Raw genomic sequence first — 18,971 nt, forward strand, 5'->3', positions numbered from 1 at the left:
TTTATCTGCCAGATCTGGATGTCTATTTCAGCTAATTTAATATATGACATCAAAATACCCAAGTAAGTTGGATTAATGAGGCTTTAGTCGAAGTAAAAGAACCAATTGTTAGAATGATTAAAAAATATGTATTAGGAATATTTGTTTTTCATGATTAAAAATTCTGAGATTATCTTGCAGGCTTGGTCTTTTGTTCTGTGCAAAGTGACAACAAGAAAGATGGATTCATAGTTTTCTTATCTTTACCGTGTTGTTCATTATTTTGTTTTTATTTGATTTTAATCATATGCCATATCCTTTATCCTTGTGCTTGTCTCTAATCATCAATTTTTTTCAAGTGAGTGGGAAGAAGAAAAGTGAGGAATTGAAATTGAATATGCCATCTAATGCCTCCCACCTCCCCTTTTCTCTCCATGTATGTGTTTGTGTCTCTGTTCAGTGCCAACCATGATCTTGACGCATTTCCTTTTGATGCAGGAGCTAAACCCCCATATGTTAAGGTCTTTGGTACTATTGTTTTTTAGCATTTAAAATTATTAAAGTAAGTTTAAAAGCAAAATTCAGTTTTTTATTCTAAACACCCTCAAAGCATGCACACATAGTACACACTTAGTATGCTTTCTTAATTATTTTTACAAGGACCTTGCATCGACTTTAATTCATTTTTTAAAATTAATTTCTATACCCTAAGACTGGCCATTACCCTAATCCTAACCTAAACTCAATTCACAATGTCGTCCGAAACATAACCCTAATCCAAAAACTCCTCTTCTTCTTATGGGGCCATGCTTTGAGCCCCATAAGGAACAGCCGGTCCCCACAATGTGGTATGCATTAGGAAAATGGTCCTTGCAAAGTACCACATAAAAGGCTACACACACACACACAACCTTACACTGATCTAGTACAAAGATCTTTGCCCATGTATGACTGCATTCCCACACACACACTTTCTAACCTCTTGACTTTGCTAAAGATAAGCAACAACTGTTTTGTGCTACCATTTGTGACTCTTTCTGTCTGTGAGAAGCATACACCAGGAAAATTCCCACAACTAATTTTGGTTCCCATTAAGATCATGACCCACGCTTTTAAATCATGCCTGAAGGTTGGGGTATTTCTGGGTCACCACAGGTTCTTTTCAAGAAACAAACTATATTTACTGTATATAAACCATTCATTTTTAGAAGAGTGTTTACACTTCCTTTGGGTCAATGTAACTGTCACATTTTTGAGAAAATATTTTAAGTGTCTTAGGAATGTTAATCATACAGCATGTATAAGGTTAGATATTTGAAACCTTTCTGCTCTCTAAAAGATCTCCAGTAGGGCATCTTAAAACTTTGTTCCCACCTGCTGGTTGCATTGAATACCTGGGATATTTTTATTTTAAGAGAACCACTAAAATTAATCATGTTGAGTAGACCAGAGCCAGCACATTAACTACTTAATGTGCTGGCTAAAATCAACACCGTGGTTGTTGATTTTGCTTTCCGTTTGCGCATAAGGCAGCACAATAGTGACGTTTGTTGAATATCAATGACTTTCACGTCAGACGAATGCGACCTGGCAGTAGACTCATGTCTACGTATGGGATCTTTTCTGAGATCCCATACTTATCGGATTTAGGACCACATATCCATGTGATCGCTGCACAGTGGCGCAGTTGGTAGAGCTGTTGCCTTGCAGCAAGAAGGTTCTGGGTTCAATTCCCGGCCTGGGGTCTTTCTGCATGGAGTTTGCATGTTCTCCCTGTGCATTGTGTGGGTTTTCTCCGGGTACTCCGGTTTCCTCCCACAGTCCAAAAACATGACTGTCAGGTTAATTGGCCTCTCCAAATTGTCCCTAGGTGTGAGTGTGTGTGTGCATGGTTGTGTGTCCTGTGTGTCTCTGTGTTGCCCTGCGACAGACTGGCGACCTGTCCAGGGTGACCCCGCCTCTCGCCCGAAACGTTGGCTGGAGATGGGCACCAGCACCCCTCCCGACCCCACTGAGGGAAAAAGGGTGCAAGAAAATGGATGGATGGATGGATGGATATCCATGTGATCTTGTTATGTGGTCCACAGTTCAGATTTTCAAAAAATATAAATATACTGTATTGTTTAGACTGTCATGAAAAGATCAGATGCATGTTGCATTAAGGCAAAAAAAAATAAAAATTGGATTTGGGTCAGTTCAAGCTGCAGTGTGAATGTAGCAGCCTCTTTGAAAAATAAAACCTGAATGCTCAAGATTAGCATACCATTCCCCAGAGTTGCACTAACCTCATTCTGCTTCAGATTACTTCCTTGTCTGCTACTCAAAGCATAAGCTTCTTCCAGGCATTCTAGGATAATTCAATTATTCCTTAAAGCTTACTCAATGGTTTCAGTGTGTCCCTGCATTTTGATCAAAGAACCAAACCTCCAACAATGATAATGTAATACTTTCCCCTCAACTCTCAAACTATGTGAAATGTTTTTATTAGTTTGTCTCCTGAATATTTCTTTCTTGTATATGTGTATTTTGTAATAGGTATCCTTCAGTCATCAGCAATGCATTTATTGGCTATGAGAAAATCTAAAAATGATGCAGGTTTACAGCTCATGGCGGTAAGAAGCCAAGTATGGATTTTTCAAGGAAAAATCCTTAAAAGGGGGACATATTATGCAAAATTTACATTTTGCACATTTTGTACTTCAATTTGGGTTTCTACTGCTTCTGAAAACAGCACAAGGACTTGGGGGTGGAGAGGACACCAAGCCAGGTTGAAAATTGACCCATTTCAAAAACCTCTGGAATGTAACATCACAAATCAGTAGGCACTTCCTGTTACCTAGCAACCCCAGCGGAGTCTAGCTCATCACCTAGCAACCCAAACTGAGCTCCAGCAGGTTTGGACAGCTGGTTTCACTGCTAGCATGTAACATCAGTTCCAGCACCACACGAAGTATATAGTTTATTATATGTAATGTTACAATATATCATAGATAACCAACACATAGAAAACATAAATCTGATAAATGGAGTTGGATAGAGCAAACAAAGCAATGTTGCCACATCCATGAGAATGTTTATGTAATCCATAATCATAGAGTGAACTTACATTAGATGCAGAGGTTGCAAAAATCTGCTTTAAATGAAGACAGAATGTTGCTTGTACACTAATACTTAGAATTACATTGTGATTCATCCACCAAGCTCATGTAAGGCTCCTATATATTTTTTTCTATTACATATGCCTCTGGGCTGCTCACTGAATCTGACTGAGCCTGTTTCCCTCTCAATCCGTTTTTAGACACTTTGGGAGCATAAAGAGAACGCATCCAGGTGGGAGAGAGCCTGAGCTGTGCTGAGACTCAACAATGCTCATAAAATGTGAACAGAGAACACATGTTGGAGATTATTAGCCTAATGGATGCAGGTTGTAGGAGACAGCATGATTTAAATGAAGCAGCAAAATCACTGCATAACTGAAGGGTTCTTTCCAAAAGCTGCATTAGTCAGAGCTGACAGCTGGAGTTTCAGTGATATTAAATGAAAGCACAATATAGATATCTGGTTAGCATAAAACTCATTGTTTTTTTTTAATTCTCTATCTCACGTAATGAACCTTAAATGTGCAGATGACATTGCATAAATCGATTTAAGATTTTTTTTTCCACATAAATGGATCACATTTTAAAGTATTCAAATGTAGATTTTGACTGATTCTTAATTACCCAAAACAAGCAAAATGTTAAGAGTTTGAAAGTTCTTTTTTGTTTCATAATTACATGGAATGATGGAAATGTATGCCGTTATTGAGTTAAATGTTTCTGATGAAGCATAAAAATGTAAAATGCTTTTGTTGAAGTTTGAAAATTATGGCAAAAATAAAAGCATCAAAAAAGGAACAACATAAAATTACCTGATGCACCAACTGAACAGGAATGAACAAAGTATGGCATATCTTTTTAATTCACTAAATGTCAAATTTCTGTCCACATTTAAATAAGTTAGGTGTCCATTGAGAAAAGTTGACAGATACATTTATGCATAGTACTGAAACAAAACTAGGCCTGCATTTTCTGAAGTTTAATCCATGCCAGCGTCCTCATAACTTTCTGTCGAGCTTAAACTGAAATAATATTGAGTCAGTGCATGTCATTGTGGTCCATAAGCTGCAATGTGGCAGATAAGACAAACCTGCAGATGTTAGTGAGGGGAGCTGAGAAGGTCATTAGAATGCCCTTACCCTCTGTCCAGGATTTGTTTCAGAGCAGCTGCTCTGAACAGGACTCCTCACCCCTCGCCTTGAACTTATTGAACAGTTGCCATCATGCAAATGGTAAGGCAGAAAATTACCAAACTGCTGTGCAACTTTTCATGCCTCAAGTTGTTACAATACTGAGCTGCAAAAATATCACTTTCATTATTATATCATATGATCTCTGCTTTGTGTTTTTTCAATCCATCTTTTTTTCTGTTATCCATTATTTACTTCTCATACTGGTGTAGTATGGGGGAATTTTTCTCCCATAATCCAAGAGCACACATTTTCAGTCTGAAAGCAGGATTTCATGTCTTTTGTTCTCAAAACGTTTATTGCTTTTGCTTACATTTTTAGTTTGAAAGCAAGGTTTCACGTCTTTCTTCAAAAAAACTTGTGATGCCTGAACTCAAAACTTCTCGTGCTCATACTTGGTCTCTGCTCTGATTCTCTGCTCGCTTACAAAACATTTTCTGCTTGCTTCTAGAACAAAAAAAATAAAATGCACCGTTGCCTGGCAACCTCTCAGCCAATAGAATAAAAGTGTTGTACTGGGTGCGTTTGTTTCCTTCCTGTGGGTGTGCCTGTGTGGCTACTATCAATTGTAGGAACCTGCGCCACCCACGTTCAGTGATAATTATTTGTTTTCACTCAAACCCCACAGAAGAGTAACTAACCTTTTCCAAAGAAACCTTTACCCATAGGTCAGGTTTGTTTTCACTCAAACCCGACCAAAGGGTGGCCCAAGCTCTTTACTCTTCAGTCGGGCTTGCTTTCACACCTTCCCTTTAACAGGAAGACTTTCCAAATTAAGTTAACAATGCACCAATTTAAGTTAAAGTTTTATAAGGAAGCTTAGTCAATGCCTCATAATGAACATGCATGTGGTGACAGTAGAAAGAAAAACACCCCTTTAACAGGAAGACTTTCCAAACAATACAAACTGGTTATCAAACATTAGCTAAAAGTTTAAAACAAAAAAAGCTTAAGCAATGCCTCATGTTGAGGATCCATATTGTGACAGTGGAGAGGAAAAACTTCCCTTTAACAGGAAGACTTTCCAGAGAAAGATTAACACCGCACCATTTATTTAAATTGGTTAAAAGTTAAGCTAAAGCAATGACTCTTACTGAGGATGCATCTGGTGACAGAGAGAGGAAAAACTTCCCTTAAACAGGAATACTTTCCAAAAATAAAGGCTTCCCTTTAACAGAAGGACTTTCTGAAAAAAAGATCAACACTACACCAATTAGTTCAATTGGTTAAAAGTTCAAAGTAAAGCTAAATCATTTTGTATTGCCTTGTTGCTGAAAATGTGCTATATAAATAAAATTACCTTTACCTTTTAAAACAATGACTCATACTCAGGATCCCATCTGGTGACAGTGGAGAAGAAAGACTTCCCTTCAACAGAAAGACTTTCCAAAAGAAGTCAACACTGCACCAATCTAAATTTGTACTTTGTACAAGTAAGCTAAGACAATGCCTCACAATGAACATGCATTTAGTAACAGTAGAAAGGAAAAAAACTTTCCCTTTTACAGGGAGACTTTCCAAAAACTAAAAACCGGTTATCAATTCGTTAAAAGTAAAAAAACAAAACAAAAACTTAAGCAATGCCTCATATTGAGAATCCATATGGTGACAAGAATGAAAAACGTCCCTTTAACAGGAAGACTTTCCAAAAAATGTCTTCACTGTACCAATTATTTAAATTGGTTAGCAGTTAACTAAGCTAAATTAATGCCTCATATTGAGGATGCATGTAGTGACAGTGGAGAGGATAAACTTCCCTTTAACAGGATGAACCCTCCAGCAGAACCAGAGGTTGACTCTGTATGAAAGGCCAGCTGTCACTACCCAGGGGATTTGAAAGGACAGAGTAAAGAGAGAGACAGAAAAAGAAAAACAGCTGCTTATAGGAGAAAAAACGTTAGTTGTAGTAGAAGCTCCTTTGGTGGCTTTATCTGAGAAAAAAAAAACAGTTATTTGCACCAAAAGGTCCACCAGTAGCTTACTCTAGGTGAGAAACTGGGTTAAAAACAGACTTAAAACACTGAAGGGCAGGTCCCAGTGGATCCTCTCTTCACCTGCAAATAAGGGATTACAGTGTGAACATTACTTCTGTGACCTCCGGCCTGCAGCTCCAGGTGATCTCTCAGTCGTCTGTCGTCGTCCAGAAGAAACAAAATCGCATGATGAAATTGCATGGTCGTCGCGTGTTGTTTCGGCGCAAAAATTAATCGGTTTTCATGTTTGAATTGAAATTGTTGAATGTAAATGAAATTCGTTTGACTTATTGAATTATTAAAGTATGGACCCTGTCTTTGAAATATCTAGATTAAAGATTAAATTTCAAACTAAATATTAAGTAGGTACAAAAAAAATGTATGTATGTTGAAATGTAAAAACCTGATTCCCGCCCAAAGACGTGATAATATTTATCAGGAAGACAAATATTATCTTAATGCAACTATATTAATGTAAAAATAGATAAAATCCCGTTAATCAAACTCTCAATATTTTATGCAACTCATATCCTTTTCATTTACATTCATTTAGTGTCTTTACTGTGTAAATGACATTTAATTTTCCCCATACCATGCAGCTGAAACACTTGCTATCTTGTTTTCATGCCCTCGTTGATCCTTTCTTTGCTCAGTGTGTCAAATGAGCCATAGGAAAAGCTTTCACTGTGAGATCCACTGATGATATTAACAAGAGGAAAAAGTCCAAAGTATGAACATGGCATTTCAAACAGCTCATGAGAAACTTCTTCTGTGAAAGAAAATATCAAATTTAGTGTATAGACTTTGAGCTTTGAAGATGTGCAGAAATGATTAAGTAATTGGGGGAAAACACAAAGCTTCTTAAATCAGTTTTAGATTGAGACTAAACCCTATGGGGGAAAATGGGATATTTTACTGTAAGCCACCATTACAGGAAACAAATGACTCAATCACAGTTCTTGATTTAACTATATAAACATCTACTGATTGGCAGCAGAATCGCATAATGGGCTGTGACGTACAGCAAATCAGACGGATCAAAAGGTGATCCAGAAGTCTGTGGGAATCCAGATCCTCGTCGAGATAAAGCGACTGAGTGAAAGCATGAGTGGTTGTGTGGGCTCTAACATGATGACGCTCAGAGCTCTTTCCCCCTGGAGGATAATGGGCTGAAAAGTGGAGGGACTGAACACAAGGAAGGCGCACACAGAGAGCGGCACGGCTTTTTCCTGAAGCAGCGGCGTCTCCCACTCGCCCTGTCTGTGCGCACAGAATGAATATTTTCTTCAACTTGAGGGGGACTATTGTGAGACAAATAGCAGAAGACAGAGCTGTTGCAGGTATGTTTTGAGATAAATTACTTTAATTGTCGTGTGTGCAAGCAGAAGTTGTTGCAGACCTGTGGCTTTATAACTATTATTGAATCACAAAGGTGAAACAAATACTAACTTGTAATTTGTGCGTTGCTTCTGTTTTGGGGATGTTTTTGATTAAATCTGGGTTTAAATGTTTTACGGTTGCATTTACGCAGTAATATTTCTTGATGTAGAACCGTAGTTGCACTTTCCATCTTAACCACCAGATGACTCTGACTGATGTGGGCATCATTTGAATTTAATGGAGCAACACTGATATTTCACTCTGTTACAGTAACAAGAGGAAGCAGGGTTTTTTTTTTTTTCATACAATAATCGAGATGAGTACTTAAATGAGTAGGGAGAAAGATTTACCGCAATAATGTAAGGCGAACTCATTCCACTAAAAGCCCCTTTTATGGGAGAATCCCTCTCAACATGAAACGCAACAATTTCCTCAGCAGAAAAACGCACTACGTCAAGGTTGTCCAGTAGATGGCGAGACTCCAGCGAGTGACTTCAGGTTGGGAAAATCAGCAGCCTTACCCCCGCTGTGACTGTTCAAGGGAGGGAAAAAATGCTGATGCGGACAGGGATGCATGGAAACCGGGAGGACGAGCCGCTTACATGACGTCCCTGTGTGAGACGCAGAGGCAACATGGCAGAGGACTCCAGCGGAGAAAAGCTCCAAGATGCGGCTCGGTTTGCAGCTGCTTTTTTAGATCTAGCGCGGTTGTTATATAAGCGCGGCTGAAAACGGTCACACAGAGAATGCGAGCTAATTGGAAAGAAGGAAAATGGAGAAATCAAGTTTTAACCTTCAGCACGTGGACTAAAAATAGCGCTAGGTTAACACGATACATCCCTCCGCTAAGTTACGTAGTTCGTCAATAGTAGCAAACAAAGTTGTTGCTAAGCGACGACGAAGTCTTGACCCCATCGGTGCATTGGTGGGTCGTGTATTAATATTTAAATTAACTGTCAAGTGTGCAGGTAAAAGCTGTACCCTTTAGGAAGTGCGTCAACCAATCAGCTTTGAGTGCTGGGATTTTTTTTTTTTTTTTCAACTAAAACCAAACCTGCTAATGCACCATGCGGGCCCGTATGTAAATATGTCAAACTGACCGAACAGAACTACGTGTTTCTTTTTGTGAAAAGGATTAACGCTGGATTTGAATGAACCGAATCTTGAAGGTAACTCCGCTGGACTGAGCTCCGGATCTGGATTCCTCCCCCGTACCTCAACCATCATGTAACTGTCACCATTTAGACATGGCAGAGCATTCGCTGGGATTTATTGATGGAAAACAGACTGCGTTATGGAGGCAGTGGTGTATGCACAGTTTATTCAAAGCAGGTTATCTAAACCGAACCTGTGTTTAGGATGATGGGACCTCGGATTGAAACAGGGACACTTCTAGGGGGACACCTTTAGGTAAACAAAGTTACTCTAAGAACATTATGCATGTTTTCTGGTGTTTTATCTGCCACAACATTTCCGAGAAAGGTGTCTGTATTACTAAATATATTCTGTTTCTTTTATTATTATTATTATTATTATTATTATTATTATTATTATTATTATTATTATTATTATTATTATTATTATTATTATTATTGATGTTTGTAAGTATAGCGTGTTTACCACAGAAAGTAGGGCATGGAATATTTTCTTACAGACTGCAGTCAATTTAAAAAAAAATCTTCAGTTGATGACTTTGTAGTTTACAAAGTAATACATTTCTATTGCTAAAATTGATATATATAAATATATATTATTTTATATGTGGGGGAAAAAATGTGGACAAGGTTACCTAAAATGTAGTCAAAACTTGCTGAAGAATAGGAATCAAAGCATTGCACAATGGCCACAAGGAGAGTAGGGATAACTTGAATTTGGGTTCATAGAATAAAACTTTTTAAAGGAAATTTAGGTAGGTATTCTCTGAGAACAGTAGCTTGAAGACTTAGCAGACAAGCATACCACCCAGGAGTTTAAAAGCACTGTCTTGCTGAGCTCAGTTTGCCTGTAATTGACTGCAGTAGTGTATAACTGCTGGTGATTAAAACATGTAATTCTACTATTCAGGTAGAAACAATTTCTGCTCCAATTCTGAGCAGCAATGTTACTGGTATCTATCTGAACGTCGGCACTCCTCATGCAGTGACTGCACAATCTTTGCTTTAATCAGTGTTTACTTGTGAGCATGAACATCAAATTATATTGTAAAATATTGGAGCAAATTTGGAAGATAAAGAGAATTAAACCTCTACTGAATGCCACCATCTACTTTAGTTCCTATTGAAGCCAACAATTTATGACAGTATGGAATGAACTACTCATATTCAATGTTTTTTCTTTAGATAACAGCAACTTTATAATGACTAATAAGGCCATTTGAAGGGTTAAACCTTTATTGGAAACTGTCCCTAAGGTGCTGCTCTTATAAGTGGCAAGAAGCAACATCCATGTGTCTTCATGTTGCTGGCAGCCAGTTTTGTTGCAGTGCTTTCACAAGTCTGAGCTGCCTTCACCCTAAAGTTGTAATGCTGGTCAAAGATTTCAACTGTATTTATTTATTTTTATATTTTAGGATTTTGGTGAAAGTGATGCAGCACTGTTATGACACGTCACAAGCTAATTAAGACTCTTTTCATTTTCCATTTTAAAAAATGGGTTAGCAGTTGTTATATTTGCTGTTCAGAGATGCTTGTTAGGTTGAAACTGCTCAATAATACTGTAGCCTTAAAGACATAACTCTGAGGACAGTTCGGTCACACTCCACAGCACAGCATGCCTTTCTGCAGTTAGTTTTGGCCCAAAATGATTGCTTCAAATTGATGCTACATATGTGGAGGCTGAAATGGAATTCAAAATGCTGAGGTCTCTGCGGTCAAATGTTTTCTGTCTTTTTCTTTTCCCCACTCAGATACGGAGAAAAAAAAAGTGTGGCCCTCTGCAGGTAATTGCTGTATTCACAAGGATGCACAGAGTTGCATGGTGGCCTGACTGTTGCTTCCCTGCTCGAGTCATCTGTCTCAGCCATGGCATTAAATGTTGTCTATTCCTTTGAAATCCAATGTTACTTAATCCTGGTGCTAAACCTGTTTCCAAAAGGAGAGAGTTTTTCTGATAGCTGAGTAGAAACCTGTCACCTTCACCTGTTTACTTCCACTGAGCTCATCCACATTTCCAGTATTGATTGTGTTTGTAGTAAAAGGGCTTTCTGCATCCCTTTTCTCTGTAGCTGCACTTCCATTTCACAATCATGCAAAAGACAGATCATTTTGTCAATTTGCTTCATCATTCATACATGGTCATGACTCATAAAACTCTTTACGTCATAAAAGTGCAATTGAAAAATACTTCCCACCATGAAAAAATGGAAAGCACAATGCCGACTTATTATTTCACATGTTGATTTTTAGGTTTCCTGGCTCTTTAATCCGATCGTATTTGGTTCTTGATGTTGTGTTTCTCTAAAATGTGTCTTAAAGATTTATTTTACTACAGCTGTTGTATCTGACAAGTGTCATAATGTTTCTAACTATTCTTTCCAGAATGAACAGTACAAGCTACAGCCAGCATTTTAAATATTTTGGTTTAACATGCAGCAATTTTATTTTCATATGATGACAAAGTTAAGTTAGTTTGAAACAGTTGCTGCTTTTAAACTAGAATTTTAAGCACATCTGCTGCTTTTTACAGATATCAAATTAGGCTGCACAATATTAGGAAAATGATGATCATATCAATTATCAAAATTAGCCCATATTTTGATCCATAATCTTTATTTTTCAGTATCTCCTTCAGCCTCCTTCAGTTTTATGATCATGATTACAAAGAGTTATATTTGTTGTGGCCATAAAGCGCAGAAAAAGTCCATGTATGACTTGAAAGCATCCATTTAGTAAACCTCAAAAGAATTGGTTGTTTTTTCCCCCTCTTAAATAACGGGGAGATTTCCACATTATGCTAATTTCTCTTTATAGTTTTCCAGTTTTTTTTTTTTTCACATTTATTTTCTGATCTCACTTTGCCCTTCCTCTGTCAGGACTTGTTTGTCAGCACTGATGAGGGAGATCATGCCTGGTGATAGTGGCCCACTCAGGGCTGCCCACACTGTACTGTGATGACCGCACAGCAACACAAACACGCATAGTGCATAGATCTGGATGATTACCCTAATGTTTGCCTAGTTAGGGATTGAGCAATGAATGAAAACTAAAGCGATAAAGAAAGTTCTACAAATAAGAAGCTGTCTCAATATGTTCAGTGATCATGTTCAGCTCATACATTGGGTAGGTGTAGAGTTTAGGTATAACAGAAATAGGTGTCCTATTTTTGAAATTATTTATTTTTCCCCGTTTGCTTCATAAGCAGAAAATAGGCTTACAATCCCCTTGATAAGAAGGATTCCACCTTACCATGTTTCCAGAAATTAAATCCTACTCTAGGGTGGGTTTAATAAACACGTTCTCTATGTAGATAATGGCCAATTAACCCCTCCAGCGTTGTTGCTTCCCTTGTCATCAGAATTTACACCATAAACCATTCAATTGCATTACAGTGTGTCAGTGTAATCCTTCTCGGTTTGAGGAGTAGCAACCTGAGAAAGAAACAGAAAGAGAGAGAAAGAGAGAGAGCTTGCTTACCTCTGGGCAGTCTTTAACTGAGAAACAGTTTATGTAACTGAGAAACAGTTTTAGGACTTTGCATTCCTGCAAAGTCCTAAAGAAGTGAAAGTTCAACAATCATCTTTGAATCCTCTTGTTCATGTTTCTCCCGTTTCTGTTTATCTCATTTCTCACTTCAATCCCCCCACAAGAGGCAATCATGAGTCCTCCACGCCGATCATCAAGTTCCCATGGCGACAGGTAATTTCCTGAAGCATTTCCCAACATGTGATTCTAGGAACAGTAAAGAGCACTGTTTTGAAGTCAAAACTGTAGACAGACATAAACACAATGTGCTGTCGGCGGGTTATTTTTTCATGATTTTCTGTAAATGAACTAACACTTTGTCCACTTCGATGGTAGGGAAATGGTTTGGTGTTTTGAAAAAAAAATCTCATATTGCATCAGTAAACTCAGTTATTTTGTGAAAAAAGTCAATGTATTTATCCATCCATCCATCCATTTTCTTCCACTTATCCGGGGTCGGTCGGGTCGCGTCGGCAGCAGCTTCAGAAGGGAGGCCCAGACTTCCCTCTACTGAGCCACTTCTTCCAGCTCCTCCGGGGGAACGCCCTCTGTATTTATTAATCAGTTTTTATAACAGTATGCTATTCTTGCAAAACAGCCAACAGAAATATGTTTTTCCACAGTGTGATTTATTTTAATCTTTATTTTTCAGTTTTGTTGCAGATTGTTTACTAACCTGAAAAAAGCTGTAATATTCTGGAAAGGTATTCATACCTTTTGAACTCTTCCAGATTATGTAATGTTACAAGAACAAACTTAACTTGTATTGTTTTCATTTTATGTGACAGTTCAACACAAAGTAGTGTATAATTGGGAAATATAAAGAAATTGCTACATTTGTATTTTTCTCCTTTGCTCTGTTTTCTCAAAATCAAATCAACTGTTTTCAGAATTCACCCAATAAGTAAAAAAATTCCTCCTGTGTCTAATTTAATCTCAGTCTGAATACAGCCGATTTCCAAAAGCCTCAGATGTTTATTAGAGAACATAAGTGAACAAACACCATGAAGACAAAAGTAAACAGTTAGGTTGTAAAGCTGTCTAAAGTGTTCAGCTTCACACAGAGCACTGTTCAATTCATCATTTAATATGGAAAGAACGACTGATAACCTACAAAGACAGTAAGTTTTCTTTTACACAAGCCATTTAGAAGAGACAGCAATTTGTTTGAAGTGAAACAACCGCTGCTTATCTCCCTCAGCACACTTTCCCCGTTGTATAACAGCATCATGGTCAGGGTTGACAGGAAGACGGATGGAGTTAAATACAGAGAAGAAAACCTGTGAGAGACTGCAAAACATATGAGACCAGAGTGGAGGTTCATCTTCAACAGTACAACAACCCTAAACATGCAGGTTTAAATAATTTATGTGGCCCAGTTGAAGGCCTTAAATTCAACTGCAAAATGTCTAAATACAGTCCATCTGCTGTGACTCAGTCTGAAATATTTTGTGAAGACTGTACAGAAAGTTCAGTATTCAAATGTGCAAAGCAGGTAGACAAACACTATACCTGAAAAGACTTGGAACTGTAATTAAAGTGAAAAGTGGTTTCTACAAAATATTGACTTAGTGAGGCTGAATACAAATGAATGCAACACTTTTCAGTCTTATATGTATTTTAAACCATGGGTCATTTTTAAAACTATGCACTACTTTGTGCCAATCAGTCACATAATATTCTAAAATACATTTAAGCGTATTTGTCTAAAGGTTAAAGGACTAACAATACTTTTACAAGGAGCTTTAAATCCTCCATTTTCTCATGAAGATTCTAATCATCCTAATATATCCAACTTTGCATCTTACTAGCACATGAGGTTTTACTGTAAAATCCTACTAAAATGTCACAGTTGCTCTACACAAGCTTACATGTTGATGGAACAGGTGCTGCTCTGCTTCTTGTTGTGCAGGTCCTCCTCTGAGACCCTGCAGAAAAACAATAGCAGCAACTCCGGTGTTATTCTGGATATCTCGTCTCTTAAGATGGCAGATGTGGATACAGAGGTGCCTCCTCTTCCACCTCGCTACCGCTTCAGGGACCTGCTGCTGGGGGACCAGACGTTTCAGAATGATGACAGGTAGCAGGAAAACCTTGTATTTATTGTGCTATAACATCTGATTGCTTGTCAGGGGATATTTCTAGACTGGCCTCTGTGCATGCATGTATTCTACTCTCCTAGGACGAATATATTAAGTGAGGCCTACAACACTAGCTGTTCTTTCTTTTTTTTTTATGGCTTTGCTACACTTTCCATGATTAGTTTTTCTTATGAGCCCTTAGAGACAGCAGCAGGACCTCATCTTTTGGTTTTATGTGTAGTTAAAATAAAACACAGAAAGTAAACAGTGCTGTAAGAGGTTTCTTTGGGGGAAAGGGTCTTACTATTCTTCAATCCTTGACTGCTTTACACTTAATATTTGTAAAATGGCAGCAGAGAAATTCACTTTTTGGATGATTTAATAAACCTTCTCTAATTACTTTTCACATTTTGAAACCTTTTTTGTGCTTGAAAGACAGAATTAACCACATTGAATTCTGTATTAAAGTAATCTGTCTCTGAAACAACAAAGCCATAAACCGAACAGACTTGGCTGAAAAAAGTTAGAAAAACGAGACTGTGATTAGTTTTTTTTTATTATTTTTTTTTTTATAAGAATTCTTTTAGAACAGAAAAACATTTTGCTTGTAAGCTATTATGTGCCACAGTTACTAGTGCTGGGAACTCTGGGAGTCTTTTAACACTGGGAGGATTTTTTGTCAGTGCTGCGGTTGGGGAGGCAGACCAACAGATGCTGTTTATGACCCACGAGAGGAAGAATTAGCCTGAACCGCCGCTGAGTACCATAGGACCTCTCCATGGTGCTGAAAGGAAGTCATTTCACTGAAGGATCAGCAGTCGCTGTTTCTCTGACTGTAGTGCGAGAAAGCAGACGACTGCTGCGTCGCTGTGTTATTGTTTTGGTACGTCCAATAAACTTGCTGCGCTGCAAGTTTTATACATATTAACTTGTACTTTAATCTGCTAGCTGGATATGACGTAATCATAAAAGAATGTTCCCTCATGGAGCAGTGTGAGCAGGTCTGCATGTACACCAGAGGAACCATTAAAGAAAACATATCTCACCTGAATACCTCATTTATATTTTTTTTTTAGGTACAGATTTGGTACTTTTAGTTACAGTTTGTTTGAGATTTCTTTCTTTTGCATCTCCTTGTGATCTTGAATCATCCGTCATTCGTTTATAATACAAAGCTGGTTGGTGATATAATAATTATTATTAAATTAAAACAAACACAAAAATAATTTGGCATAATAAGCATCACCAACTGTAAAGATATAGCTTTGTGTGTATTCTCTTTAAAGTAGACCCTTACTTAACTGAGATTTCCAAAAGACTGCCGGCATTTTTTTGTGACAAACAGCATTGTACTTTTCAAAACAATAAAACAGAGGACTTTACTGTGAAAGCTGAACATCAGGTTTGTTTATTCCCAACAGAAGTCATGTTGCAGCAAAGACACTGATTTATTTTACGCTTCCTGAGTTGAATGAAAAATAAATATGATCATATTTCAGTTTGAGTCAGAATATTTATAAGTAAATATACTATTTTGTTTACCAGCACTGCCGCTCTCAGGCCGTTCAGTCTCTCTGTGTCTCTGGGGCTTCCTGCTGTAAATTGTTGCCAGTAGGTTTTCTATCAGTGCGAGGCCTTTGTCTGCACATAGCATCTAGAACGGCAGGGCTTCTGACCACCCCTCCCCCACAAATGATCTTTTTGCTTTCCCAATAGGTCCAGTGATTTCTCTGTTGGCAGGTATATTCTCTCCAGTGGTGCTTGCCAGTTTTTTCTTTATTGTTGAAAAATGTATCAATGGCGTGAATGTAGGGCGGATAATTCAACAGTTTATACATATAAGTGTGTAGAAAAAAATCAGGTTTATTTGAACTGTTTTATTTATGCTTTGTTCCATGTTGTATATATAACTATTAGAATATTGTGATTATTTTGCTCATATGAATGCTTCCTCCTGTTGGTTCCTGTTTTTGATGATCACTTTTTAGCTCCAAAGCGTAATTAAAGCTTGTTGCTGGGCTACCAACAAACGACTGGTTGAGAAAATGCTGGCATCCACATATATCTGTATGTGTGAGTGTATGAATGCTGGATGCAACCACAGACCTATACCATTCTCGGACGTGGCCAAAAATTGCATTACAAAGGAGACTTTGCTTCCTCAAATCAAATGAGCTCAGTTTCACATGTGAATATGCAGGAGTGGGCAGTTTCATAATTCCTGGAGTGGAATTTCAAACCACAACACCGAGCTTGACGGACAACATTTTTTAGTCGATTGCGTCTATACACATTAATTGTGATGCTAATTATGTCGGATTGCAGTGCATGCAAAGAAGGAGAATCGGCAGTCCAGCGCTCTAATGGCGTTAGTCTTTTTTTCTTGTATTTATTACACTGGGTGCTGAGTAGAAGGCATAATGGCTTCCAGGTTATTATCAGGGGCAAGTGTTAGCTCACTAAGCACATTGTTATCTCTAATGGTGTTGGCAAAACATTCAGGTTACTAATACCAACAAAAAATTTAAATAATGCACATATTTTCTTTATATTCATGTTTTACATCCTCTTGTTTTCACCAATTGTGACTATAGTATTCATTACAAAGCTAACAGATCAAAGCAGCAATCTGTGGAAAAACATTAATGGTCACTGCTTATTGCATAATGTCCAAGCTTTCACAATGCATTCCTCAAATCCTGGCAGTTTATATCTTACAACACACACAAGTTAAAAATGACCAAATTTGTTTTATGATTTGAAAAAAATGGATCTCAGGAAAAAAAATTGAGGTGCAACAGGGTGTGTTATATGTGAAAGTGTAGTCAGTAACAAAATCCATGCTGCCTCCTTTGAACATTACTCTGCGTCAGTCTCTAAACTCGTTAGGAAAGGGGCGCGGACTCCAGCAGCAATGTCGTGTTTAGAGAACAAGTCTATTGGGATGAGAGGTAAAACCATGGCTTATTTTTTAGCAGAAATAAAGTCGCGCATCTTATTATTGGAAAGACTGAAGAGACGATAAATGTGTTCTCTGCATTTTTCCCATTTTGGGTTAGTCTTTTCTGCTTTGCCACCAACACTTATACAATAATAAAAAAAAATCTGCTTGGTAGTTTGCTGGTTTCATCCGTGTTTTGTATCACTGAGATTTCCATTTATGCAAGCAACAAAGAAGCTGCCTTCTCAAAACACCAGTTTCATTTTATGTGACAAACACCAGTAGGATGCATTACCCATTTGTGTTGGGATTGCCCCCACTAGAACCCTGATTTACAATCCATTGCAAATTAGCATCTGGTTGCAATTAGAAAACAGCACCGTTAAACTGTTTAGGCTTGCGTGAAAAATCCCAAAGTTTTGCTAATCGTTTCCACTCAAGCTGAAATGAATTTTCTCATTTCAAAGATAACTAATTTAGTTTGCAAAGGGTAGCAGAAATTAGTGCGGATTGCAAAATGAGTTGATTATCAGACTTGTTGTTGAACACTGCAGCTAATATATGCATTAACCGGGTCAAGCGTGCATGTTTGTTCTTCTTCTGCCTTTGCTTCTCCTGGCTTGATGCTCTCTTTTTTTCTTTCCCACTTGTACTTGCACTTTGAAGAAAAACCTATACGCTATACGCTCTATTCCTCAGTCCTGTTATGATTCATGCAAATTCTGCTTTCAACATCCTGACTGACTTTTTTACAGGTAAACCAATGGCCTTTCACAGAAACACAGAAAAATCACATGAAAGGTGATATTTTTCATCTAAAACATAATATTATAATTTCAGTGACTTAACATTTAAAAATGGGGATTGTGAACTGAAAACATGGGATCTCGCTACTTGTACTTACACATTTATCTGCCTTGTCAACTCCTTCCTTCTTTCTCCTCAGAGAATAGAGATAAACACATAATTAAATTCTGTATTGATATGGCATTATCTGATTTTAAATCACTGAGAACGTAATAGTTATGATCATAAAACCAGGTCGATATGCTTATGAATTATCAATCTTTAAAAGACCAAAGTTTCTGAAACCTGAAATCATGCAGTAGCTGATCCTCCTTCTGCAGAGTTCTTCATCCTTTTGAGAAGCTGATGTTTATTCTCACCAGTGGTGGGAAGTAACGAAGTACAAGTACGTCGTTACTGTACTTAAGTACAATTTTCGTGTATCTGTACTTTACTTAAGTAGATTTAATAATGGGTACTTTCTACTTTTACTCCACTACATTTTACAGTAAGTATCTGTACTTTCTACTTCACTACATTTCTACAAAACTGTCGCGTTACTCGTTACATCCAAGTCGCGTTGCTCTTTTTTTCCGTTAAAATGTGAAGTTCAGGGATTTAAGGTGGCGCCGTAAAATCCGAGCAATAACGTGACTTAGTGTCTGTCGTCACCCATCGGCTCCACCTTTACTCGCACGCGGAGCTCCAGACATGCGCAGTGGTTTCCTCTGAGCGGCAGTAATATAATATAGTAATATAGCGCTGCATAAATCATAAGATATGGCGACATGTAAAATCAGCAGCGCTTCGCTTTCACAGACGGCGGGACTTCGTCCAACTTTTAGCGTAACTTGGAAGGAAAGC

The 18,971-nt window shown here is 37.8% G+C and overlaps 1 protein-coding gene across 18 annotated transcripts in view; it reads left to right on the top strand.

Annotated features, from left to right (window-relative positions):
* The first annotated feature begins 7,272 nt into the window (after positions 1–7,272).
* Positions 7,273–18,971, top strand: part of kcnt1b (potassium sodium-activated channel subfamily T member 1b) — an 84,579-nt gene continuing 72,880 nt past the window's right edge. For 5 of the 18 annotated variants that reach the window (XM_008417912.3, XM_008417913.3, XM_008417924.3 and 2 more), the window contains exons 1-4: positions 7,274–7,580; positions 10,526–10,558; positions 12,425–12,473; positions 14,212–14,379. In XM_008417912.3, the coding sequence (XP_008416134.1) occupies positions 7,514–7,580; positions 10,526–10,558; positions 12,425–12,473; positions 14,212–14,379 (317 nt within the window). In that variant the 5' untranslated portion in view covers positions 7,274–7,513. Of the gene's footprint in view, positions 7,581–7,937; positions 9,031–10,525; positions 10,559–12,424; positions 12,474–14,211; positions 14,380–18,971 lie in introns of those variants that run through there. The other 13 variants (XM_008417920.3, XM_008417928.3, XM_081610838.1 and 10 more) reach the window with 8 other exon arrangements.

This window comes from Poecilia reticulata, chromosome 9, assembly GCF_904066995.2.
Source record: "Poecilia reticulata chromosome 9, P_reticulata-male-v2, whole genome shotgun sequence".
Lineage (NCBI taxonomy): Eukaryota > Metazoa > Chordata > Actinopteri > Cyprinodontiformes > Poeciliidae > Poecilia > Poecilia reticulata.